The sequence below is a fragment of the Colletotrichum gloeosporioides genome (assembly GCF_011800055.1).
Source record: "Colletotrichum gloeosporioides strain Lc1 chromosome Unknown consensus_71, whole genome shotgun sequence".
Classification (NCBI taxonomy): Eukaryota; Fungi; Ascomycota; class Sordariomycetes; order Glomerellales; family Glomerellaceae; genus Colletotrichum; species Colletotrichum gloeosporioides.
In genome coordinates, this window is record NW_025544716.1 from 1 (window position 1) to 25,777 (window position 25,777).

A 25,777-nucleotide genomic window follows, 5' to 3' on the forward strand; every position below is an offset into this window, starting at 1 on the left:
TATAGATCTAAGTAGTAATCTTATAAGGAGTTAATAAGTTATAGCTAATAAAGTAATTAAGGTATTAATTATAGGTTAGTATAGGTATTATAATAGTAAGCTAAAAGTTAAAAAAGATACTAAGAGGTATATATAAGTAAAGTTTTAAGGCGTAGAAGTAGGTATAGTAGTAGTAGTAGTAGTAATAGTAATAGTAATATTACTAATAATATTAAAAAAGAGTTATTTTTAAGGGCTAGTAAAGAGGTTAAAAATAGGCTTTTTTTAAGCTTTAATAAAGAGACTAAAAATATATTAATTAGGCTTAATAGCTAAAAGTATATTTTAGCTTTATAGTAGTATATATTAAAAAAAATAAGTATTATAAAATACTTATTAGATAAAAATTACTTTACTAGTATCTATTAGTACTTATATAATTAAGTAGTATAATTCCTAATTTTATTTAATAAAGTATAAAGTTATAGGTTTAAATCCTACTATAGGTCTTTATATTATTAATAGTAAGTTTTTTTAAATATAGTTAATAATATATTTTTATTTTTTTTAAAAATCTTTTAAAAATTCTAATTAATCTAGAGATTAGATTTTCTTTTTTTTAGCTAACTTTAGATTAATTAAAATATCTAAAATGAGGGTATTATCGTTTTAGTTAATTAACTACGAAAAAAGCCCTCTTTTAATTAGCTAATTAGTTGAATTAATTGAATAGGATTAAATAGGGTGCTATACTGGAGCCTAGCATGTCGGAGTGGGCAGGACCGACAGATCATGGGACGAACTCTACTGCCGAGGGCATCGTCAACTTCCCCAGGTCCTCGGAGCACAGTCGCCCGACGCTAGGTTCCAGGTCCACGGCAACGCCAACCTCCACTTTCCCCAGTTTCCCCGGCCAATATCGGGACTCCAGAATGTGGTTGCACATTGTGGGGTGGTTTACGGAACGAATTCTCCGATGCGGACTTCCTTATTATGAGAAGATGCGCCCAGGTGTCTGCTGAAGATCTTGATCAGATGATTGGAACCACCCGACGATTCGACTTCATCCCATCCCTTCAAATCTTGCCTTCATCTTTTGCACATGCTGCCAAGCCTAACGTTTATACGAGACGCGTATTAGCTACGAAGCACTCAATATGGAGGTTTCATATGGCGAAGCCGGTAAGTCAACTGCCACCGAGCTGGTCGAACCTGAATTCTAAACGGTTTCCTAGGCTATAAGGGGCTGTTTCGGCAGCCGTACATCTTCTTTCTAGCATGCTTCGCTAGTATTGGAGGTGTCCTGTTCGGGTAGGATGGTACCAGGCCAGGCCTATGAAGCATGCTCACATCACTTCTAGATATGATCAAGGCGTTATCAGTGGCGTTCTGGTCATGAACAACTTCGTACGCCCTCCTTTTCCACAACCTAGGAGCATCGACTCTAACAGGTAAATAGGGTAAACAGTTCCCGACCTTGGCAAACGACGCCACTCTTCAAGGATGGATGGTAGCTGTCCTTACTCTCGGAGCGATGGTTGGAGCCTTGGTCAACGGCCCGATTGCCGATGCTCTTTCCAGACGATGGACTATCCTCCTAGCGAACGTCATATTTCTCATCGGTTCGATCATACAAGCGGCAGCCATCAATGTTCCTATGATCTTTGTCGGTCGCTTCATCGCCGGCTTGTCCATTGGTCAGCTTTCGATGGTGGTTCCACTATACCTGAGTGAACTAGCTCCTCCCAACCTACGCGGCAGTCTTGTCGCGCTTCAGCAACTTGGTATCACCGTGGGCATCATGATTGCCTTCTGGCTGGATTGTGCGTATGGGACAAACGAGACATCTTACCAAGCTAACGTGAAGCAGATGGAACTCAGCATATCGGCGGGACTGGAGACAACCAGTCTCCCGTAGCGTGGCGCCTGCCCCTGGCCCTCCAATGCGTGCCTTCACTAGTGCTGGCAGTGGGCACATTCTTTCTGCCCTACACACCGCGTTGGCTGTTGATGAAGGGTAATTACCATCTGTATATTGCCATCAATGGAGGTTGCTAATGATGCGTTTGCAGATCGCGAGGAAGAAGCCTTAGCAACTCTGATCCGCGTCCGCCGTGTACCCTCCGACGACCCTCGTCTCAGACTTGAACTCCTTGAGATCATGGCGGCCGCTCAATTCGATCGTGAAACTACGAAGGCGATGTACCCAGGCGTCACTTCCCGCTTACACCTCACTATCCAGCGATACAAGTCTCTGTTCGTTGTGCGGCATCTCAACCGTCGCCTGCTCATTGCTGCGCTTCTCCAGATAATCCAACAATTTACTGGAATCAACGCTATCATCTACTACGCCCCGAAGATCTTCAAGAACATTGGACTGTCAGGTAACTCCGTTGATCTACTTGCGACAGGCGTGGTGGGTGTGATCAACTTCTTCTCCACGATCCCAGCTATCATGTTCATGGATTGGTGGGGCCGCAAGAAGGTGCTGATCATTGGCGGCATCGGTATGGGTGTCTCCCAACTAATCGTTGGCACATTGTACGCGGTTTACAAGGACTCTTGGGCGAGCAATAAGTCTGCTGGTTGGGCTGCTGCAGTCTTTGTGTGGACTTACATCGCCAACTTTGCATTCAGTATTGGATGCGTCAACTGGATTGTGCCATCCGAAAATTTTCCTCCTGGCGTCCGGTCCCAAGCGGTGGGCCTAGCCATTGGAACGAACTGGCTGAGCAACGTAAGTTCCCTTGACTGAGACGACATTGAATGATATCTGACGTCGAATCTTTAGTTCATTGTGGCCCTGATCACCCCAAGAATGCTGGAAGCTATCACATTCGGCACGTTCTACTTCTTCCTCGGTAAGTCATGTAACTTTTGTTCCGTTCCAGACATTATTTGTGCTAACCACTGTGCACAGCTTTCTGCGTTCTGCTGATCGTCTGGGTATACTTCTTCGTTCCAGAAACCAAGGGCGTCCGCATTGAGGAGATGGACAAACTCTTTGGTGGCAATCAAGGAGAGGAAGATATGCGCCGTATGGAGGCAATCAGACAAGGATTAGGTATTACTCCCGGGGGCAGTGGCCTTGCCAAGAAAGAAGCCGATGTCGGTGTCAGCGAGGTGGAAAAGGTATAGATGAAATTCATGGACGTCGTCGGTGTATAAGACTGAACAATGTCTGGGAAGCTTTATAGTCGGCCATTTTTACGAGATTTTGGTTCTTTCTGACCCATCCTGAGTTTTGGTCATGCGCTGCTGCGACCGAGCCGTTTTCGTGAGCCGATGGCTGATACCTGCCAAGTATTTCTACTGAAACATTCGGGAAATGTGCAAGTCATGAATTAGAAAACCAAAATGTGCTGATGACGTTGAAAGATTTATCCAGCTTGAGCAAGCTGGTCGTGGAGGAGGGAGAAGAGTCTTGGCGCGGGCGTTTAAGCCCAGGGCTTTGAATCCATCACGCCAGGTAGTCGACTTGGCGATCTCGCCGGTCAGCATCAGGACAAGGTGTCTGGAGTACTTAGGATTATCTTACCGTGATTATGGTACTTCGTAGGTCCAAAAGAGGAAGGCCATCCAAACACATAATTTCTGACACTCTGTTAGACTAGCGGCCCACGTAATTAGGGTGTCTGATCAATCCTTCGCCTTTCGGCAAGAACACTCACGTTCCAGATATTGATCTGGCCCATTGATCGGAAGGAAGGGCCAAGGTGAAGCCAACTCGTATCGGCGTGCGACACAGACATTGTACCACGAAGGATTCACGTCAGTCCTCATGTCTTGCTGCTTCGGTATTGTCCACGTTAGAGGAGCGTGACAGGATTAAACCGGGCATTCGTATTGCGGTAAGAAAATCGACCGAAGGAAGGATGACTACTATGTAAATTTGGCGACACACGATGCAGAGTTACGCTATAAAAAGGGCCGAGCCTCGTTGAGCAGATGTACCACCTTAATACCATTCCCAACACTCAAAATCAAAACAGAGTATTCATCCCACAGGCAAAATGAGACTTACTACCATCTTTTCTTTTCTCGCAGCTGCTGTTGCCACCGTCAACTCCATGGCAACGACCGCAGACCGCAACCTAGCCAGAGGTTTTGTAAGTCGAACCCGCGCAAGGAGCCCGCGCCATGATTTCGTCGGAATCAACTGACGCTGCTTGATCAGATTGAGGCCCGCTGTCACTGCGACGGCACCTGCTGCAACGGCTATTGGTGCACTGATGACGACGTTGGACAATGCTGCGATGGAGTGCCCTGCTAGACTGAGATTTGGATCCAGCACGGCCAGTTGAAGGCTATGTCGGGGAAAGACTAGGAGAATGCATTGTCGCGAGACGTGGAGATATGAAGGCTAGGAGCATTTGCGCACGCCAGATACAAGAAACCTTATGTTGACTATCGGTTCCAACTAGAAGGTTTTCTCGGTTATTGGGTCTTCAACACCTTTCGGGGACATAAGACTCGGTGTCTTCTTTCCGCTCTGAGCCAATGGTGACGCTGCAATGCTCCACACCTTGGCTCAGCCCTGTAGTATCTGGGCGCAATTGAGACCAGGCAGAAATTAAATCTTGGCCCTTCGAAGCTGTTTCAGACTCTAAGCAGCAGAGTGCCTCCCGGTTTAAGGAGATGTCGTACCTCTCCCAAGGCCTTAATTTGATTAGAGTTCAGGTATTGATCGATGTAAACACGGCCCCGTTCGGATGATATGATTACATCTTGGATTCCCTGGCTACGAGCTCCCCTAACAAGTCTAAGTCAGCGGTCAAACCTCACCTCGGAAGAACCGATTTGCACGGAGTAGTCCGTTAGGAACCCTAAAAACTGGCCGGCGGAGTACGTCGGACGACTGATTCAGCTTTGTAACTCCCCCCACCTCGGGAGCTAGGCGTCTGTATGCAATAGAAGTACGCCTGTGCACAGTTCTACACTGCATTCTTTCTCTAAACGTCGCGTCTGTAGGCGAGGGGTTCTCCATCGGGAGATGCTGCTACTATGGAAGACTCCCGCGGGCGTCAACTTCGCATCGACCCCACGGGCACGAGTCATCGCAACTAAGTTCCGGCTGGGGGGAGCTGCGCAGAGATGCCAAGATGGAAAAATAAATCATCGTAATTACCCTAATCAAATTGAGATCGTCTCATGTACCGGACCCAACACCATGGCTATGGAATCCTGTCGGGCGCGAAGACAAGGCGTGTACAGGTTGGTATAAAAGGATTGCAACATGGCGAGGCAAAATGGCATCAGAACTCAACAGAACTTCTACAACTATCAGCAGGATTCAACTGTACGATCGCTTGATACCCATCTTTACGCACCTCAACCAGACACCCTTCAATATGCAGTTGTCTCTGATCTCCGTCCTCTCACTTGCCGCCCTGGCTCTTGCTGCCCCGGCCCCTGAGCCTCAGAGCAATGTCGCGCCCACATGCAGCAGCCCCAACGACTGCAGGAGCTTCTGCACGGCTCCTTGCACTAACCCTTTCTGCGGCCTCTCTGCCTTTGGGTAAGTCGAAATAAAATTCCTAATCTGGCTAAGAGCGACACAAGTCATTTGCTGCACCGGCCTGGGGAAAGATGATACTAACCACGTCGTAAAATAGTGACCAGCGCTGCTTCTGCGGATGCTAGATCGGAGCGAACATCACTTGACGCGAGGGAACCGTTGCTTGACGCACGATTGTGAGGGAATGGCATGCATGATAAGCTGCTGGGGGTCCCGGATCTGACCTTGTCCTGTATAGGTACTTCAATACAGCCTTTGAAACACTTTGAAAATCTTCTCGCGGCCACATCCAAATATGAAGACCAGAATGAGGTTGTATGTTGATATCTGTTAAAGATCAGCCGACGCCGTTACGATAACGAGGAGGGTAACATACCTCACTAATGCTCTCAAAGCGACGCCGTCGGCAGCCCGATACTATCCGGAGCGTAACGCAATGTCCAATTCCCAGACTCCCACACATCCCAGTGCTTCTTATTACCAGCATCTCCACTCAATCTCAGCGCCCGGACACGCCAGAAGTATCGGCCGGGCGGTACATACTTCCGATCCTCCTGCGATCCGTCCCAGACCCACCATGCCGATGGCTCCGTGTACCTCTCCGCGGTACCTACAAATGTCCTCGGGAGGATGGCATCGCCCGTGGTGGCATCCACTAAATCGTACGAATAGTTCCGGCTCTGCGTGACAAATGTCTTTCTGAACCCCGGGAAGCCCGGCGTGCAGCTAGCGGGCCAGTCTGGCTTCGGGATGCTGCCGTTGTAGAAGCACTCGAACGTTGTGCCGGGCTCGACACGGCTGTCGACATTAGTAGCGGGATCGACGCTGACGAGGTACGATGCGTTGGGGTTGATCATGGGAAGGTTGACGAGCGGCGTGCCGAAGCCGGTGTATGGAATTGTGAGGTTTGTTTCTGTAGCGGCGGATGACTGGATGTGGATGTAGCCTCAGAAGAAGGTGCCTCGCTCTGTTGCGTCCAGGAGAGCCGGGTTGGCTTTGATGGAGACCGAGACTACTGCCGCGCTTCTTGGTGGAATTTCGATAGACGAGGGGGTGATGTCGACTTGGGCATAGACGGGGTGCCCCTCTGCTGCCGTGAGTGAGTACGAATCGGCTTGATCAAGGATGTACCCCGAGGCTGCGCCTAAGTGCGACAGAGAATAAGCCAAAGTCTCGGTTCCGGTATTCTTGAGAGTGAATGTAAGAGGCGAGGGCCGGTGAAGAGTGTCGTTAAAGTCCAGGCTAGACACATTGACCAGCGAAACGGCGTGGACCGCAGCCCACGCATCAACTAACCCGCCACCCTGACTGAATACCGGAGCCAGATATTCAAACGACTTTCTGCTCCCATCGATGAATTTGACAGGCTTTGCAGTTGTCGTCACTACAGAAAGAATCTGTTTGGGGTCGTAGTCGGGATGCTTCTCCTTGACCAGCGCGAAGACCCCAACGGCAAACGGGTTGGACATGCTCGTGCCCCCGATCACCGCAAGGCCTCCGTACTTGGGCAGAAAGGTACTCAGAATGTTCTCGCCAGGTGCCACGAATGAGGGATAGCTCCGGCCTTCCGGCGTCGGACCCCAACTGGAGAAGCTGGAGACCAGGCCTCCGGAGATGTCGTTGACTCTGTAGGTGACATCCTCCTGAGCCTGCAAGACGTCGCTGGGGAAGGATAGTTGAATGCTGCCCTTGGCAAGCTGGGACTTCAGAAACTGCCCATCCTCGTTTGAGATCCTGGCAATGCCCTGGTACCGCCTGGAGAACTCTGCGAAGTTGGGAACCCACTGCATCCCGTCCGCCACCGTAGTGCTTACGGACTGGTACCTCACGACATAAGGCACGCCCAGACTGATGGCGAGGCGTGTTGAAGCATTCTTGGGGTCAAGCCAGCAGTGGTCTTCGTCGACCAGCATCACCGTGTTCGCGGGGTCAGCCGGCGGGGCAAAGTTGCCGGGGGCGGGATTACAACCGTTGGGGAAGCTCTCCGGGTCGGCGGGCATCCAGAGAGTGAGGTTGTTGTTGGCGGCAAAGTTGGATGGGAAAGAAGGGGCGAAGCGCAAGATGCCTTGGTCACTACCAGATGTCCAATTCGCGCCCCATGTGTAGTACGGGGTGGCCGAGTTGTCAGTTGATCCAATCGCGGCAACACCCTCGCCACTGGCGGGCGAGGCTCTCGTGAAGAGGCCGGGGCCATCGTTCGAACACGCCACGGTTACAGCGGTGCCATTGCGTACTATGCGGCTGACCAGACTGTCGACCGGTTCTATCAAGTATTAGCATGTGACATCTAGAACGGAACCTTGGTAAATGACAACACCGGGTCGTATTACCTTCCTGAAAAGCAAGCTTGATGTTGAACCCTATCATCATCATATCCACTCCTCTCTCATCCGCCGAAATGATAGCCGCCATTAAATCATCCAAACTTCCAGGCCGCGATCCGTCACAGGAATCTAAGCCATGCAGGTCCACTGTCGCATTCGGCGCAACGCCAACAATCCCAAATCGGCGCTCCTCGCTGTCCGCAGCAATGATGCCCAGGACATGCGTGCCATGGAGGAAGTCAAGGCAATTGTCACCTTCAAAGTCGAAGGCATTCTCGGCAGAGTTGTAGTTGTACGCAACGCGGGTCTTGGCCAGGCCCGGCGCCTTGAGGTCGAATCCTGTGTCGATCACCGCGATGCGTACCCCTGTGCCGACGATGCCTTCGGCATGAAGCTTGTCGACTCCCGTATCTTTGTGAGTGGTGAGGACATTGTGGTCGTGTGAAATTAATAGTGCTGTGCCATTGTCTGATGACCGTCGTTTGAAAGTTCTAAGAGGTTGCTGGGATGAACCTTTGGATGGGGAGCCCGCTGGTCTCTGAGGTCGAGCCTTCATCGTATCCCAGGTAGCTGGCCAAGCGTTCTGCACGATATTGAGGGCACGGAGGGCACTCAAAATAGAGGCTTTTGAGGTTGGGACGTCGTGGACACAGTCAGTTGTAAACGAGACACCCGAGAACAGCGAAGTAGTGAACATGTGTCGAGGTGCAAGGTTACAAGACAACCCTCTCCCAGCTAAGCCCTGTTCAAGGGCCAAGATCGGGTCCGTTGGTAGCATCTAAGGGTTGTTTAGCCGGATGAGACATAGTATCTAGATTCTGGCAGCTTACCCGATCCATGAACTCCACAATATAGACATCTTGTCCGTGATGGTTAGCCTTAGCTAGAGCGACAACGATAGGCAGCGCCAGCGAGGCAAGCCAGGACAGTAGTAGCATCTCTACACTTCCAAAGACGACTATGCAAAGCCCCAGGAGATGCAAAGTTATGGTTTAGAACCTCGATGTGCGAAAAAGGGGAGTTGGAAATGATATACGACTCGCGAAGTTCCGCCTCCGAACAATCCGCCCCCACGCGTTCCGCGGGCAATATGGCCGCCCCTGAGTGCCGAGAAGACTAACAAACCCAATATTATGGCGCTCGCAGTTGGTTTTAATTGAATCCAAATTACCAGATCTAGTGGCAGAGAAATTCCAGTTTTCAATTGACGAATTCAATTCGGGTTTGGGACGTGACGGAGAGGATTCCTTCTTTCCAGTTTCTTTGCAGCAGTTGTCCCAAATTGGCGAACCACAACGTAAGTATCTAGCTTCCCAGGCAACAATATATCAGTACTCTTTCTTTTCCTTTCTCTTTTCTACGTTTCCATTTCGAACCATATTTGACATTCATGATCTGCCTGTGCCAGTTTACGGGTTGCAAACAAACTCGCAGCCCGGAACACGGGTGCACTCCCCGTACGTCGGCTTATCACCAGCTCTCAAGCATGCTTGGACACAGGAGTCGCACTGGAAATGTTGGCTCACTCAGTACAACTAGCTTGTTCTCGACTTTGAGGGACGTCTTTTTACGAGTCCCTGACGCTTGTCCATGTCGGCGTTGGGCGCGGCAGGTTTCCGTTGCAGTCACTACTAGGCAGGTCTGGGCTTAGTATGTTGGCGAAAGCGCCGATGCCAGACTCGACTGCGTAGCTGAGTGCTGTTTTGCCGTTCAAATCTTTCGCACACGGGCTTGCGCCATAAGACAACAGGAGACGAACCATTTCAACATCACCCTGCAGAATCGCCTGATGCAAGGCGGGGCGATCCAAAGATAGCGCGTTCAATTCGAACTGGTACTCTGTTTCAGACGAATAGTTGTAATAATCGGGCCGCATGAGCCATTCAACACGGTGATAGTGCTGCTTGTTCTCCAATAGCCACTTCACAATGGCATATGCACTACTTTCGACAGCGTGTACGACCAGAAGTGGTAGAAGATCAGGGTCTGATGTTGAGCTGAAGCTCGGGTCGCCTGTCAGTGGTTCCCCAGCCAGCTCTACAAGAGTTCGAAAAGTATCGACACTGTCGCGATCCAGAGTGCACATGACGGGAGGCCGTTGCCCTGACGAGTAGGTGTTGGGTACCATGCCGAATCTGACCAATTGCCGCACGTTCTGCGACTCTCCCGCCTCGCAGGCGCAATGTAGTGCATCACCGTACCAATTATGAATAGTCGGGTCTGCACCACTCGCCAGCAAAAGGCCAAGAGTCTCCGGGTCAGCCTCGGAGGCTGCAAGAATTACTGGTGTTGACTTGACCTTGGCCGTGCGAAGATTGATGTCCTTGATGTGACCGGTTTTGAGAAGCTTCTGAAGTGTCTCTCTCAGCCCGTATCTACTGGCGATGTGCAATGGTGTGACACTGAGACACTCATTCAGATCCCAGTATTGGTCCTTGAATCCTCGATCGTATTGCATTACTTGACAAGCAGCAGCAGTAGATGCTCTTTGCTGCAAAAACTTCGATAGTAGCTCACTAACCAAAGGATGCTGTTCGGTGAGTGCGACATGCTTTCCCCAGTATCGTGCTGCGTAACGCACAAAGGGATACCGGGTGACTCGCTCGTAAACGTCTTCCTTGCGGCTGCATGGACCCGAACCATAGTCCTCGTACAGAAGATACAGTAAGCAGGTTGACGAAATGTCTTCTTTGACTCCGGGAGACAGTTCGTCGGCGTGCCTCTCCAAGTATTCCTGGAATGTGTAGTGCGCAAAACTGAGACGATTTGTGACCGGCTCAACTATGACCATGCCCTGGCAGCAGTTACCCATCATTTTGGACGGAGGCCTGTATCTAGTGCTCCAGGAAGTGTATCCCATTTTAACCGATTCTGATGCTGAAAGCGCGTCTCCTAACTCCTCAGATGTTAGGCCGGCTTTAGCATGGACAAGCCAGCCCAGAACCCGCTTTGCGAGGATGCTTTGATCTTCGGGAAGGCGATCTATTCGAGCCATTGTCTCTTCGAATACGATTGCCAGATCGTCTGAGACTGAGCACAGAGCATCTTCCATGTGGCCTCTGGTTGTCTTTCCAAGGACCGTTCCCAATTGCAGGACTACCGGAAGAAACCTTCGAGAACTTATTATCACCGGTCTCGCACGTTGGTAGAGGGCTCAACTCACGTTCCATTTGACCTGGCTATCATCTGCTTTATGATATGATTCGAAAAGCTCTCGTCAATAATACCGTATTGATCCTCTTCGCTAATTGTGTGTTGGATATACATCGCGAGGTCGCCGTCGTGCGCCTGAATTGGAATCTGGGGATTATTTCCCCATGAAGCCTCGATATCCGGTATGTGCGAACGGCTGGTTACAAGGATCTTGATTGAATTGCATGCGGCCAACTCGTCTATGGCGAGTAACAGCCTCCGGCGCTGAACTTGGTCGCACTCATCCAATGCATCCAACACAACGTAAAGCGGCCTTCGGGGAGTTGACACATCGAGCAGCATCCGCAAGGCATCGGCTGTGCCTATCGTGCGGCTACCACTTCTGCTGCTTCTGAACGCTTCAATGACGACCTTGGGTATTTCCGCAAGTTCAGAAAGCGCCTGTTTCAGAAGCGACGCCAGAAGGGTGGACAGGATCTGTGATCTCTCATCAGAGTACTTCAGGTAGAAGTGTGACACAGCTACCTCCGACGTTGGTAACAACCTCAGATGATCGACTACCACTGACCTGTTTCGAAACTTATTAAGCCTTACTACTTCAATGTTTCTCTGTAAACCATAATAACTCACGCCAAGACCGTTTTGCCTGACCCAGGCAGCCCATGACACCAAAGCAGGTTCGTCGATGATGCGTCATCCCGCCAATTTTCGAAAGAGGCATTCTCAGTGATCCAATTACCAGTGTCATTTATACGCGGGTGCTTGGCCTCCAAGTGTCGTCTTTCGTGATCGAAGTCGGAAATCCAATCCAACACTTCGCGCCGCTCTTGTTCCCGACGAGAATCCTCAATGACCTTGACTTGACTATTGACAGTTGTCTTCAGGCTCTGGATATCACCTTGGATTGATCTGAACTCGTAAAGGCGTTGTTCGAATGCTTTTGGAAGATCGACTGAGCTTAGAGACAACAAGCGACAGCCTTCGATTGATAAACCAAGCTGTATCCAAAAGGCAAGACGGCGAAGCGTCTCAAGTGACTCGTGGCACTTTGTCTGGGCCAGAGGCCATGCCAGCTGTTTTGTTTTGCTTTCCGCGTACATTTCCAGGGTCTCGCTCAAAGACTGCAATTTGACTTTACAAGCCTTGGAGCATGAAACAAGGACCGAGGATTGGTCAAATTTGATGACCTTTGCCTTGATCACAGGGCTATCAAGGAGTTGCTGCAGTGAGATCAGACTGCCCCGCAAGGCCTCTAGCTCTTCCATCAATTGCTGGATAAGGGCCTTGGCGTTCCTCGCGTCCGCATAAAATGTTTGCACCCGCTGGATTGTGTCGGCAACCACTGGTATCAAGCCGACAACCGTCAGCGAGAGCGTGACGGTGTCCATGACATGGGAGCGAGGAAGGGAGGCTGAGTCGCTTCGACGTGCACTAGCCCTGTTGGCAGGATACGAAATCTTGTTGAATGAAAGAGTGGGAAAATTCTTGTTAAGTCAGAACATGAAAAAGAGATGATATCATGGACGGTAAGACGGTGAGTCAGCAAAACATGTGGAATGATTGGAGATACGTGGTACCGCCAAGAAGGCAGAGATGATGCGGAAGTCGTTTGATTGGACTGTTTCTACATCATACCACACAAGAAGATTGCAGCCTGCTTCTATCATACCAGCACTGAATTCTGTAGGCAGACATAGCAAATGACTCGAGATTTGGGTAGGCACACATTCAAGCACAATTCAAATGCATGTTTCTTGGTATCTAAGACAAAAGTCCACTCTGACATCCCGAGATGCTAGCAAAAGCTGCCAATCACTGCGTAATACTCAGGGAGAGAGCCGCTGCTCCACCGCCGTTGTTTGTTGCGCAAACAGATATGCTGCCTCCTGAAAAGTCGATATACATCAGACCAGCGCCCGACGCCTTGTTACCAGAGAAGTATTTAGGGCCAGAGCTGTCATCGCCGATTTGAATCACGACTCCGTCGGATGTGGTGTACGAAAATCCGTAGTTGCCCTGCTGGATGTTGAGTCCCGTAGTCGGGAAGCATGAAGTTGCACCGGCGGTCAGGTTCTCGTCCATTTTCAACACCTCTTTTCCAGCAGGTGCCTTGACGGCCTCTGACGGTGCTTCGGTGATGGTAAACTTCAAGGGCAAGGCGCCACCGGAGCTTTGGCCGCAAATTGAGAGAGACGATCCAGAGTCGGCGTAGAATGTGCCCGTCCACGACCCCATCGACTGGTGGTAGCCTTCATCTGTAGCGCCAGTTTCAATGCTCACCAAGAGATTGGCATCCACGTCGAAAGAGAAGCCGTACGTCGTTCCGGCTGAGGTGGTGAAACCGGATGTCGGGAAGCACGACTTGGTGCCACCGCCAATACTCTCGTCCAGCGAGTACAGAGTCTTTGGGGCTGGCGGAGGCGGCGGCGGCGCGGAAGTTGTAGCAGACGGCTCGCTGGTAGTAGCCGGAGGGGAAGGCGGTGGAGGGGCAGTCGTGGAGGCCGGGGGAGGAATTGTTGTTGTAGACGCGACGACTGAGCAAGCCTCTCCACTGAGGTCTTGTCTTCTGAACTTGGCGCTATTGGGCCTGTTGCAGACGGCTCCTTGACCGTTATAAGCTACCTGTCCACCGTCTGCCACACGTTGATACGCCATGGCAACGATAAGATCCTTCATGTTCGCTGCGACCTTACCAGACTGGTATAGCTCGGGGGATTCACCCAGAGCGAGGAGGTATGCTGCCAGACCGGCAACAGACGGCGCCGCTATTGAGATAATGTCAATAAACTGAAGAAAATCAAGGGTGCTGCTGAGCAGGGCGACTCACCAAACGAGGTGCCGTCTTGCTTCTGGGTGTTCGAGAAGAACGAGTTTGCAGCACACTGGATCTGTTCGCCCGGTGCCATGACATGAACCAAGGGCCCTCCCTGCGAGAACGATGCGTTTTTGCCGGTGTTGTCAGTGGCACCAACGTTAATGATTGGTACGCCGTCGGCAGCCATCATGGACGGCCAGGCGTCGACGTCCTTCGCCTTTGCCTTGCCGGCCTGCGACATCCATACCGTCAGTCCATAACCAGGAAGATGTTTGAGCGGAGCACTTACCGCAACATCGTCTGAATTGTCATTACCCGCCGCAGTGATGAAGACGACGTCTTCCTTAATCAACTCGTTAACGTAATGCTGAAGCATCTTCTTGTTGAATGAATTGGGATTGTCAACTAAGGGTGGCAGTCTTGTCAGTATGTGCCAATGCGGTACATGGGTTACATCTTCACCCTCGTTGGACCGAGCGAGATACTTACTGTTGCGTGAGAAGTTGACAACCGCTTTGTTCTGCAGCTTCTTATCTCTCACATCCCTCAAGATCTGATCGAGGCCATCAAGGGTGTCACCAGATGTATCACCGGCTTTTACAATGACAAGCTCTGCCTTCTTAGCAACACCATATTTGGGCCCGTTGACCTTTGAGCCAGCGCAGCTGCCGTGGCCGTCGGAGTCACGGTCCTCCTCAACGGACTTCTCCGCTTGGGTGCCTGCAAAGATCCATCTTGGCTTCACAGCCATTCCAGTGTACTCCTATTACACAAACCTCATTAGTTCTGAGATTTCCACAGTGGAGGGCATGTCTACTCACGCTGTTTTTAGTGTAGTATCCGCTATCCAGTACGTAGACTGTGATGCCGGCTCCCGCACTGTCGTCATAGGAATAGCTCGTGAGTGCTTTGATGTCGACCAAGGGAGGCTGCGAGAACATGATGAGTTCGACGGGTGCCTTGTCTTGCTTGACCACGGCGCGCTTCTTGATCTCTCCACGCCGATCTAGCGACTCCATGAACCACTTCTCATCAATATCTTCGGCACGCTTGCTGTTCGGGACGAGCGAGCCCGGCCTGTCGTCGGTGTCATACAGCTGGTCGAGCTCGACACCCGCAACCTAAACAAGAGCTTAGCTACGAATTTCCAATGGAAGGTGCAGCGCATCGTTGAGAGAAACACTTTGACGTACCGTGGGGTCCTTGATGAGAGTCGAGTTCTGTGACGCTGTAATGTTGGCGGCCGCAAACAACACCACCGTGTCCTCCGTCTTGTGGTAGTTACCCTTGCCGAGTACCGTATCGAGGAGCGTTATAAAGCTGGTTTTTTCCTGGGTAGTGGCTCCGTCTTTGCAGAAGACGATGCACGCCTTGGGGGTCTCACTCGGCAGAGCGCTCGATGTACTCGTGGGTGCCTCCGAGGTGGAGCTGGGCGGAGCGGAGCTAGGCGGCGCGGAGCTAGGTGGAGGTGCGGAACTAGGTGGTGCGGAGGGGGCCTCGGGCGTGGAGCTGGGCGGCTTGACATCCGGGTCGTCCGGGTTGTCACCCTGCGAAGACCCGGCTACCGCGCTTGCGCCAGCTGCGACTGCAACTGGGCCTGCTGACGAACCGACAACTGTGAAGAACCCACCCCCCACGCCTCCAACGACGGTTACACCCACCGGGACTACGATGGTGTCGCCATTGCTCACTGTTGTTGTGGCTGGGGGAGCCGTTGACGTCGGTGCTGCTGATGAGATGGGAGGCTTGGTGACTGATGGTGAGATCGTAGGGGGCGCTGAAGGAGGTTGGCTTGGTATCGGTGTCCCAGAAGGGATGTTGGTCGAAGGAGGAAGAGAAGGGCGACGACTAGATGAGGGTAAGACTGAAGGAGCGCGGCTAGAGGATGATTGAACTGAAGGGCGGCGGCTAGATGAGGGTATGAGCGAAGGACGACGACTTGATGAAGGTATCACTGATGGACGACGGCTTGACAAAGGCACGACTGAGCTAGTGCCGTTCCTCTGTGGACCTTGCCGTCTCACGAGTGGAGCATCATTGATGTAGGGCTCCTCTAAAACATCAGCCGCTACCGCTGTGAAAGATAATAAGCTCAAGCTGAGCAGTAAAGAGTGTCGGATGTCGAACTTCATGTTCGACTAACGAAAGTGGGTTCGCGTACAAGAAACGAAAGGAACGTATGCCGAGTGTTGCCCAATTCTGGGGCCGCAAAGGGCTTGAAAGCAGTCCATGATATATGCGAAGCCCTCGGACGAGGCGGACTTCACGAACTACTCGTCTGAATGAGGTTCATCTATTCGATGCGCCGGACCTTCTGCCACGCTGCTAATTTTGGGGATTTGCTGTGCTATGCTATCGATCCATACCCACATCGCTTCATCGCGCAGCGGCGTGGATAGGTGTGCTGTCAACCACTCAGCGGGCCTCATAAGGCTAACCTCAACTTAATTATAATGCTACTCACTCGTAAAAGCGCATGATGTGACTCTCCAGGGCCGGCCTAGATGAGATACAGAGTCAGACACTTCAGCTTGGCGACCTATCAATGGTCTTAGCGGGGTTATGGTCACTCCAGAGCCAGCTGACCATGAGCTTGACACAATCAACCTAACTCTAGGCCGGTTCGAAGATCAGCCCCTTCATTCGAGGCTGAGTCAATGTTGCTTGACAGTCCCAGGATGTAAATCGAAGAACTCGATACGTCCGAGCCCGGCGAGCAGTCCGTGATCTGGTAGCCACTTTGCGTACGGATAGGGTAAAGCCCACCGACCTCGGGAATCTGGACCACATTTAATAACATGGGCTCTACCGGCTGTTCAATAATCGATATTTAGAACAGAAGCTGGCATCATCCTGTGGCGAGTGACGAGTGAGTCTTCGGCAATCGTCCGCGGGTACCCGGTCAATGCTGGAGTCTTCAAACGGATAATGAGATCGGATGACACTGCCGAGCGGAACACATATTAGGCAGTTTGCACCCGGATGGCGCAAGGTCTGATGACAAAATCCTCAGGGAAATTTAAGCGACGCGTCCCGGGCCAAGTCGGCCGGCAGTCCGCGGCGCCGTCCCTTTTCCGCACTAGTGCGGGGCAGTACGGCTGAGAGTGGCTCCTCGGCTCCGACAAGCCCTTGGCGCATCTCCAGAAGCAGTATCTGAGAGCTTTTCGGACACCAAGAATGATGGATCTTAGCATGGTAGAAGACCCATCGGTGTCTTTGGAATGGACATTGTTTCTGTTTCCATGACAACAGTCCAGTTCATCAAATGATTTCCTTTTGCTCCGACAATGAGGTTGTCCGAAGAAGCTCGTCGTATTTGTTTATGAAACTAATATAGATCTAGGACTGCAGATTTGCGTTGCCGAGAACCATACCCTTGGAACTTTGTACGACACCCGCGTATTTTTCGGGTGCCCGTGTGTTGTTGGGGGCTGGCACCGAGTCAGTTACTCCATTTAGCTGGCCTTCATGACAGCTTTTGGACATGAGACGAGGATGGGGCTGCAACTCCACGCTGATTTATAATAGAGTTTACTAGGTCCGTTTGAGATGAGTGAAAGTGAGGTGCCAGCCTCAAAGAAGGCCTGGAGCCTCGGGCGACGACTGGTCCAGGCCACAATGACCATCTCTTATATAAGTCATTTAACGTCCATTCGCTTTCGCACAATCAAAAAGACGACGCTATTCTGCCCAACAGGCTACCGTTTCTCCCTCATCTGCCCGTGAACTTTTGTAATATTGAAGCAGATGCGTCACAATCTGCGCACTCATCAGTTCACATCATTGGACTGCAAATTTCCATCCTTTGGTGCAATGACTAAGTTGGAGGTCTTGGAATGACATAATTCGGTTTGGTCGCTTGGCTCGCCGTATGAATGCTACCTCAACTCCATACTGGGCTGGTTCGGCAATGTTGCGCGTTGCGGAATATTTCTCGGGAGCACGGGCTGAAACAACACGATTTGGCCAAGCCACATGGTTCAAGCAAACTTGTGGGGGTTGATGCGTATGTATTGACTCGTGGCTTCGGAAGCTTGCCGGTCGACTCGATTGAGGTCAACGTCGGACCGCTTCCTAGCCTACTCACCTGCTAGTCTTCCACAGTTGATATTGACCTTGCTGTACCTGTCCGGGGCTAATCAGTAGGGCTTCTTAAGGTTTAACGAGGGTACGTAAGGTTTGACTTTTGAGCACTCTAAAGGATTCGTATAAAGTCTGGTTGTATTCTATGATATATTTATCAACATTTTTGATCGATCTGAGCAAAGCGCTCTATTAAAAAAGTAAGGGGTGTACCAATAGGGCGAGGATGTTGCTTCTGGGCTGCATATACTTCGTATAGCCCTACCTTATAGATACAAACTAGCATGATTGGTTCCTACGGAGTAAATGTTTGAGGAGCGCAATGAACCCATACGTGTTCTCATGTTGCGCACACCTTGGATAACATGGCTTTATTTTGGAATGCGGAACAGCGTTTTTCTCGCGCTCATCTTCAAAGCTCCAGCGAACTTTCGTACCACATCCATATTGACCTACGTAGCCATCTCGCTGTTCCTTCCAACCCCCCTGCAAAAAGAAGAAGGAAAACGGCAGTAAGTCGCTTTGGTAAAAGATTATTGTAGACATCACTTACTCCATGGGGCTGCCACAAAGGCTTTCCTATGACCCTCACAGCCATATGAACCATAGCTGTCGTATGGAAGTCGAAAAAAAGTGTGGCAGCAGGTGGCAGATAGCTGTAGTTGTGTGGAAAGAGGGAAAGATGAAAGAGACTGTGACCATCATGTCCAGGCTTGGTCCGGTCCTCCAGTTATTTGTTGCCTGCACTTTGGCTTGTGGCTGTGGTTGGCCCTCCCGTCATTCCTACCGTCTGCAACAGACCGGTAGAAGGTATCGTCCGAGATACTAGTCGGCCAGTAGAATAATTGTGAAACCAACAGAAACGAAGTAGATTAAAAACATACATGTCGTCTCTAGTTTGGTCTTCCTGTGTCACCCAACGGGACATCCCGTAGGTACCTAACATCTGTGTTCCGCTTAACCTGTTCAACCCGGGCCAACTTTCGTCAACCCATGCTGCTAACGGACTTGCACGATCATACCTGACAAGCCCCGATAAGCGGCAAAGGAGGGCAATGCTGGAAGGAAGGTTTCTCGAGGTCCGAGCAGGGACTGGTTACCTAACATAAGGGTTTTTCCGACGAGCTTCCCAAAATATAAAGTCAGACTCTGTAGGTTCTGTCGTACGAAGGAACTGGCTGCTTCCAAAGACGGGAGGTCCTGAGCATCAGGAGTCTATAAGTTGCGTTCCTACTTAGTGCTGCGTGAAATACATCCTTCACTGATTGTCTGACAAGCACCACCTCCCGATATCAAGTTCTAGATTGACGACTCCGAAGAGGTGTAGTGGTACGACCACCTGTTTGACTCCATCCACAACCATGTAATGCAATCTACCATCGGCGACTTGAAAGCCCGTGTCAAAAGTGGCTGCGGGAGAAAAACCAGCAGGCCTTTTACTTATCGCCAGGTGGAATATTTCAGCCGCGGCTAATTAAACCCCCTACTGGGCCGAACAAACCTCACTCCGGAGGACTGCCTCCAACTCAAATAACATAAACCTCTCCTCCCTCTCCTCAGGAACGGTCTGCCCCCCAGACTCTACGATCGCCAAAGTCATAACGCCCCCTACAAGGTTGCCCTGAGCGAGATTGGGCGGGCTATTCCAGGCCGTCAACGTCCCCAACACCGTCCTACCTTAGTGTACGGACAGCAGCCCAAGTTATCAGACCTCTAAGCCGCCTGGCCCCACACAAAGGTGGCACAAAGAGCCCAGGGCGTGCTGAAACTACTCAGAACCCCCAACGAGCGCGTGAGGGGGGGGGGGGGGGGGGGGGGGGGGGGGGGGGGGNGGGGGGGGGGGGGGGGGGGGGGGGGGGGGGGGGGGGGGCGGAGGGAGGGGGCTGTATCTGGGTATCTGAACGCCTGTTTGCTAACTTCCTCCACACGGTATTGTGGGAGACGGAAATGACGTGAGCGTTCAGGGGCGTCTTCCAATGTAAGCTACTGACTGCAAGGGCCCTATCGGGCGATTGCGTCAAACACCTCGAGGGTGATGGATGAGGCAAGGGTCACAGCTGGATGATCTACGGCCCAAAGATCCGAGGAGCCGGCGGATGGCCTTGAAGCAGGATCTTACCGAGTAGTGCAAGGTTAGTAATGGACAAGGTGCCTCTCTCAATGCGATGATATCCAATAGGACGTATTATGCGTCACTCGTGACCTGTCGTGCGTGTAAACATGCCGAATGAGTGCTTCTAGAAACCCTGCCTGAAACGTTTGGTTCATCTGATGGCAAAGGTATCAAACCTACATCAAGCGGCGGAACAGTCTACGTCTTGTCACTAGCAATATTTCCCCGCCAGATAGACCTCGGTAATTGCGTTCATCATGTTACTGCAACAAAAAAGTCTTGATGTATTGACCCTCAAACGGGCGGGGGAAATTCGCGCGCAACAAAGTGTATGCTAATGCGGAGGGTCTCAAATGGCCTCCGGCTCGCGATCTATCAATATCTATGCAAACGCTGATAAGCAACGCGGTTGGGTGTGTGTGGGATATCATATGCTGCTGTGCTCGCTCTCTGAAACAAAAAACAATTCATTCCGAGTCGTTATCCGCGTCCGTCTGGACCCGGTCCTCCGAAAGCTTCGGGTTCCTCAGGATAAAGGAGAACCCGACCATCGGGATGCAAATGCAAAGGGCGGCAATGCAGAGAACCCGCTGGACGCCGCTGTAGCTGCCGATGACGGCGTCTCTGACGTCTGTGCCGACGGGGTAGTCTTTGAGGGTGTCAAAGGGCGAGTTGTAGATGGCCGCGGCGAGGGTCCTGTTTGGCTGGAAAGCCAGACTCTCGTCCAGGGATGGGTAGAGCAGCTGCGTCCAGAGAGCGCCGGACAGGCAGTTGCCCAGCGCGCTGCCGACGTTGAAGAGCGACAGGTAGAGACTCGTGATGACGGCGACGTGCTCGCGGTCCGCCGAAGCCTGGATGGAGGCCTGCGTGGGGTAGGCGAACAGCCCGCCGGCCAGGCCCATGATGACCTGCCCGGCGATGAGGCCCCTGTGGGACGAGGCATCGGCACCGCCCGAGTATGCGATGAGGAGGAAGAAGGACGCCGTGAAGATGCAGGCGCCGGTGACGATGATGGCCTTGAGGCGGCGGATCTTGTAGATGACGAAGCTGATGAGGACACCGCTGAAGACGCCGAAGAAGGAGAAGAAAGACAGGATGCGGGTGGCGGTCTCAACGGAGAAGTCGAAGGCGACGATGAGCACGGTGTAGAGGTAGTTGCCCTGGGTGGACCAGGCGAAGTTGAGCAGGCTGCGGACGGCGAGGGCAGCCCAGACGCCGCGATCCTTGAGCAGACGGAAAGGGATCAGAGGCACCTGGGCCTGGCGCTCCCAGAAGACAAAGACGGGGATGCAGACGATGCCGAAGATGAGGGGCACGAGGATGGCGGGGGATTTCCAGTGGCTGACGGTGCCGCCGGCGAGGGTCAAAGGGGCTAGGGTGAAGGAGAAGGCGGAGATGAGGATGACGAGGCCGATGGTGTCGAGCTGATGGAAGAGGGTGACACCGCTGCCCTCCTTTGAGAGACGAGAGTGTCGCGATTTTCTCGACTTTTGGCCAAAGGCATAGAGGCTGGTGAGGAGCGGGATGGAGGAGAAGGGCAGGATGATGGCCCACATGCCAATACCCCAGCGCCAAGACGTGACGTGCAGCACGGCCGCGGTGACATTGCCGCTGATCCACGTGTTGAAGACGAAGGGAATCGCAGGAATGTAGCTGAAGAAGACGCGGGAGCGCATGGACGAGAAGTCGGCGACGAGGACCTCGAGCAGCAGGACGAGGCAGGTGTAGCCGATCTGGTAGAGGATTGCGCCGACGCAAAAGACCTCGACGGTCGTGGCGCTAGCCTCGAAGGCGGTGCCGACGACGTATAGCAATATGGCGGCGAGGGTGGTCTCGAAGCGGCCGTAGATGTCGGCGATTTTTGCCGCGGTCGGCTGTGATGCGACGGCGACGACGCTGCGGAGGACGTTGATGGTCGAATGCGACGAGTGCAGCTTCAGGCTGGAGGTGGCGTAGGGCTGGTATGTTCCCCGCACCTGGCTGTCGAGGCCGTAGGCGTAGCCGACCAGGAAGATCCCGACAAAGAGCCAGACGCGCTCCGTCTGGCTGATGTGGGTTGCGGCTGCTGGGACGGCATCGGGAGTGGTGTCGAAGGGCGGTGTTTGAGTTTGGGTTTGGCTGTGGTCGCTCGGGCGTTGGTGCGGTGCGGTGCCGGCGTTATGGTCGGAGGAGGAGAGCAGCGGCGACGTCTCCTCGCCGTCGGAGGAGGAGCGTCTCGCTGCCCATAATCTCTTCATGTCTAAGACAGCGGTCGCGGGAGGGGCATTCGTTCAGAGGTAAGGGGTGTTCGTCACGTCTTTTTGTCGCCAGGAACGATGGCGAAGGAGCAGGAGGAATGTCGCTGGAGGTGTTGTCGAAGGGTTGTTGCGACCGGGAGAAGGGTAGGTGGTATCAAGATATCCGCGACATTCGAACCAGGCAGGCACCACAAACGGGAGAAAAACCGGTCGCTCTCGGTTGCCTGATAGGAGGTGCTGTTCAGGGGTGTTTGTTCAGTCAGCAGGGGCTGTGTTGTGCGTGTGTGTGTGATTTGTGATTAGGCGACACGGGAGAGAAACAATCACCAGGGGCATGAAGCAGGAAGTAGGATGGATGATTGAGTGGATGGATGGGGAAATCAAAAAAAGGAGTTGCAGCGCTGACAAGTAGTGTAGATGAATTATGCAGACCAGATCTGATGGTTCGCCTGTTGGATCTGTTTGCCTAGGAAAGCGAAAGACGGCGGCAAGGCGGGCAACGGCAGTAGCGACAGCGATGACAGCAGAGCAGGCCGCAGCTGAATGAAGGCTGCCGCATGACTTGGTTTCGCGGGATTGGATAGCCTAGGGCGAGTCGGAGAGGATTCAGGATCACCGGATCACTGCTCACACGACGCGCACTCTGGGAGTCATCAGTCAGCAGAGCGAAGACCGGAGCAGCAGCGAACAACTCACACACACAGTGAAGCCAAGGCAGGACCCAACCACTGCCAACCACTGCCAGCAGAGGTAGGTAAAGCAACTAAGGCACGCCGGCTTCCCGTCGTCACGTTGCACCTCGCACGGCGAATCGAAAACGACCGATCAGATTAGATCATCTGATAAGATGGCCCCTCTGGGGAGGTGCCTAGGTAAAAGCTGGTGCCAGGGCCAATCACGACATCTCAATCCTGGATTTTCAGGGATGCGCCGCCTTAAGCGCCCAGAAATTCTGGCCGTGTTCTGGGCGTCACGGATGCTTTTTGGCGGCGTCGGGGCGCGCTACGGCCACCTTCAAGGCAAATGGTGGCGGGTTAAAAGGGCTCCGGCGGCCCTGAAAGAAAACCCTCCCAAGTCGATTTCCCGGGTTTTGCCTGGCAGGAGAAACACAGCTGTCAACATGTGTTGCAACACAAAGCCCAGCCTGCTTTGCTGTTCATGATTCACGACTCACTCCCTCGCGAAGCGACGGCAACGCTGCGGGTCGGACGGAACCTTTTATTGAGCCGATGGCCTGCACAGCTGCTGCAACATTATGAGCCCCGCCAAGGACCCGTCTCGGTTCCCGGCCGGCGACTCGGATTTGCGACGGAGGCTGCCAGACATGGACATTCGCCGCCGCTGCCTTGCCTCGGTTACACACGCTGCCCTGCTCATCTGCCCTGCTCTCCTCATGTCGTGATATGCACCTACTAAATTGCCTCGCAGAACATCAGTTTCAGCTCTCGAAATCTCCTGGAAAGTGTCTGTACTCTGGAGAAGACAGCAATGACGTATTTCGGCACCGACTGCATGCCCGGTGACAACTCAGCATCGCAAATGGGCCGTAAACAAGCATTAGGGGTCGACGGCTGCCACCGAGACACGAATGCGCTCGCCTGCTGATTGGCTCAGCACCGCATTCTTCTCCTACGTGGACATTTTTAGTGCGCCAGCCGTTGCAGCCGGGGCTTTCGCTCTCCACCGCGCTGGGCCTCTGTCAGTGCTGCAACCCTGCCGCCACCCGCGCCCAATACCCCAAAATTGTCACTGTGAGTGTCAGAAGCGATACAATCTTCTTGCGAACTTGGGTCGGAGCTTTTGGACGATGTTGCGATGCTTCGCTGGCCGTGAACAGAATTTTCAAAGTGTGGCGTCGACTCCGCAAATTGGATGTGGCTGGGCTGACTCAAAATGGAAGGTACGATTAGAGCAAGAGCGATAGCGGATGCAGCAACAGAAGGCATGAGCGACAAGCAGAATCTGCATCTCTTTCCGCAACAGCATCCATCGCGCATGCATAGTCGACGTTGCACAACCTCCGCCCAACCTCCACTCAACCTCCAATCCATATCACACATGCATCCTTCAACATGCCGTCAACAGACACGGTGCCCATCTACCGCATCGACCTCGCCCTTCCGCCAGAGCAGCGATACGTCCAAATAGCGAAGGACTTTGCTGAGCAGCTGCGGGCCATAGCGCCCCTTTACGACCTTGTCCTTGCACAGATCCTGGTCTACCCGCCGATCATCCGCCTCGCAAAGTTCTTGGTCCGCCTGTGCCTGCGCCGCGTCCACAACGACGACGAGAACCGCGAGATCCGCTCCATCGCCGAGACTGCTGGCGTCGATCTGCATCTCGTCGTCGCCCTCAACACCTTTTTGGATTGTCTGCTGGGGTGCACCTCGGGTACAGTCCCGGTTTGCGACGATGACGCCCCGGAAGATGCGCCGTCGCATTTGATGCATTTTCGCACCCTGGACTGGGGCATGCCGGAGCTGGCGGATGTTTTGGTCCAACTTGACTTTGTCGACTCCAAGTCGCAGCAACCCGACACAGCTTTGGCAAGGTCCATAACGTACGCCGGTTTTGTCGGTACCCTCACCGGCGTCAGGTAGGAGAATCGTATTGAGCGCTCTTTTGTGATGGTCGTGGAGTTGACTAGTTCCCATAATTAGACCAGGACTATCTCTGTCACTCAATCACAGGCCGTTGCTGAACACCAAGACAAAGTCGTCCATCTTCCACCAGGTCCTCGTTCTCCTGGGCCGAAGACCATCGATATCTTCCATGCTACGTCAGGTGCTGTTACCGCCCAAATCCATCGACGTTAAAAGTGCAAAGGACGCAGATACCAGCAGCCTTGTCGCCTTCGCGAACGACTTCGTCAAGAACCCGTCGCCGTCGTGCTACCTCATTTTCAGTACCCCACAAGAGGCGGTAGTCATCCAGAAAGACTACATCGGCGGCAACATTAAGCACACCTACGACTTCATCGCCCAGGCAAACCACGACACCAACCACACCCTGTGCTGCGGGGCCTCAGAGTTTCACCACAAGGCGCTCGAGTTGGAGGATAAAGCTTCCATTCCGGAGGACTCCCTATGGCTCTCCGGGTCGGCTGAGCGGCAGAACTTTGTCCATGACAACTGGAAGGCTCACAGCAAGAGATTAGGGGCTACTGCCTCGACGGGTGTTGCCGACACAGCGGAAGAGCAGAGTGGCAATGGATCGTGCGTCGCTTTGGCAAAGAGTCTCCGGCCGAATCCTCGAAGTCGAGGCGTTACTAAGAGCGTCTTAAAGAGGTGGATGATGTCTGAGCCCGTCTTCAATGACTTCACCCACTTTGCGACGGCCATGGATCCGCTTTCTGGGGATGTTGTTTTCCTTAAGAAAGGTGAACTAAATATACCATCTCTATAACTTCAACACGCGGACTAAAGAGCCAGTATCCGTAAACCCCGGGAGCAGTGTCACCACTGCACACGCCTCAATGACTAATAGGTTAATTACAGTATTAGAAGTAAACAATATGAAGCAAAAGTCATCCCAAGTAAGGTAGAAAACTACTCC

The 25,777-nt window shown here is 52.5% G+C and overlaps 6 protein-coding genes across 6 annotated transcripts; 2 read left to right on the forward strand and 4 right to left on the reverse strand.

The window, feature by feature from the left end:
- Positions 1 to 1,136: 1,136 nt before the first annotated feature.
- On the forward strand, positions 1,137 to 3,117 carry GCG54_00010181 (Sugar transport protein MST7; the record flags this gene model as incomplete). Its single annotated transcript, XM_045410112.1, has 8 exons — positions 1,137 to 1,161; positions 1,215 to 1,290; positions 1,341 to 1,386; positions 1,439 to 1,802; positions 1,850 to 1,996; positions 2,052 to 2,716; positions 2,771 to 2,840; positions 2,900 to 3,117. 8 exons carry the CDS (start codon positions 1,137 to 1,139, stop codon positions 3,115 to 3,117), a joined length of 1,611 nt encoding a protein of 536 aa, XP_045260067.1.
- A 2,925-nt stretch (positions 3,118 to 6,042) lies between these two features.
- Positions 6,043 to 8,759, reverse strand: GCG54_00010182 (uncharacterized protein; the record flags this gene model as incomplete). Its single annotated transcript, XM_045410113.1, has 4 exons — positions 6,043 to 6,426; positions 6,511 to 7,760; positions 7,828 to 8,599; positions 8,652 to 8,759. Coding segments are annotated over 4 exons (2,514 nt in total), but the record flags the coding sequence as incomplete, so codon positions are not given.
- A 629-nt stretch (positions 8,760 to 9,388) lies between these two features.
- On the reverse strand, positions 9,389 to 12,362 carry GCG54_00010183 (uncharacterized protein; the record flags this gene model as incomplete). Its single annotated transcript, XM_045410114.1, has 3 exons — positions 9,389 to 10,931; positions 10,985 to 11,542; positions 11,605 to 12,362. The coding sequence occupies 3 exons, from the start codon at positions 12,360 to 12,362 to the stop codon at positions 9,389 to 9,391; spliced, it is 2,859 nt and encodes a 952-aa protein (XP_045260069.1).
- Positions 12,363 to 12,786: 424 nt separating this feature from the next.
- On the reverse strand, positions 12,787 to 15,921 carry GCG54_00010184 (Subtilisin-like protease 1; the record flags this gene model as incomplete). The annotated part of the gene is made up of 6 exons (XM_045410115.1): positions 12,787 to 13,739; positions 13,802 to 14,021; positions 14,079 to 14,194; positions 14,279 to 14,552; positions 14,611 to 14,910; positions 14,983 to 15,921. The coding sequence occupies 6 exons, from the start codon at positions 15,919 to 15,921 to the stop codon at positions 12,787 to 12,789; spliced, it is 2,802 nt and encodes a 933-aa protein (XP_045260070.1).
- Positions 15,922 to 20,452: 4,531 nt separating this feature from the next.
- GCG54_00010185 (Siderophore iron transporter 1) lies at positions 20,453 to 22,222 on the reverse strand (the record flags this gene model as incomplete). Its single annotated transcript, XM_045410116.1, has 1 exon — positions 20,453 to 22,222. The coding sequence occupies one exon, from the start codon at positions 22,220 to 22,222 to the stop codon at positions 20,453 to 20,455; it is 1,770 nt and encodes a 589-aa protein (XP_045260071.1).
- Positions 22,223 to 24,225: 2,003 nt separating this feature from the next.
- GCG54_00010186 (Acid ceramidase) lies at positions 24,226 to 25,627 on the forward strand (the record flags this gene model as incomplete). Its single annotated transcript, XM_045410117.1, has 2 exons — positions 24,226 to 24,818; positions 24,883 to 25,627. Coding segments are annotated over 2 exons (1,338 nt in total), but the record flags the coding sequence as incomplete, so codon positions are not given.
- Between the last annotated feature and the right edge of the window lie 150 nt (positions 25,628 to 25,777).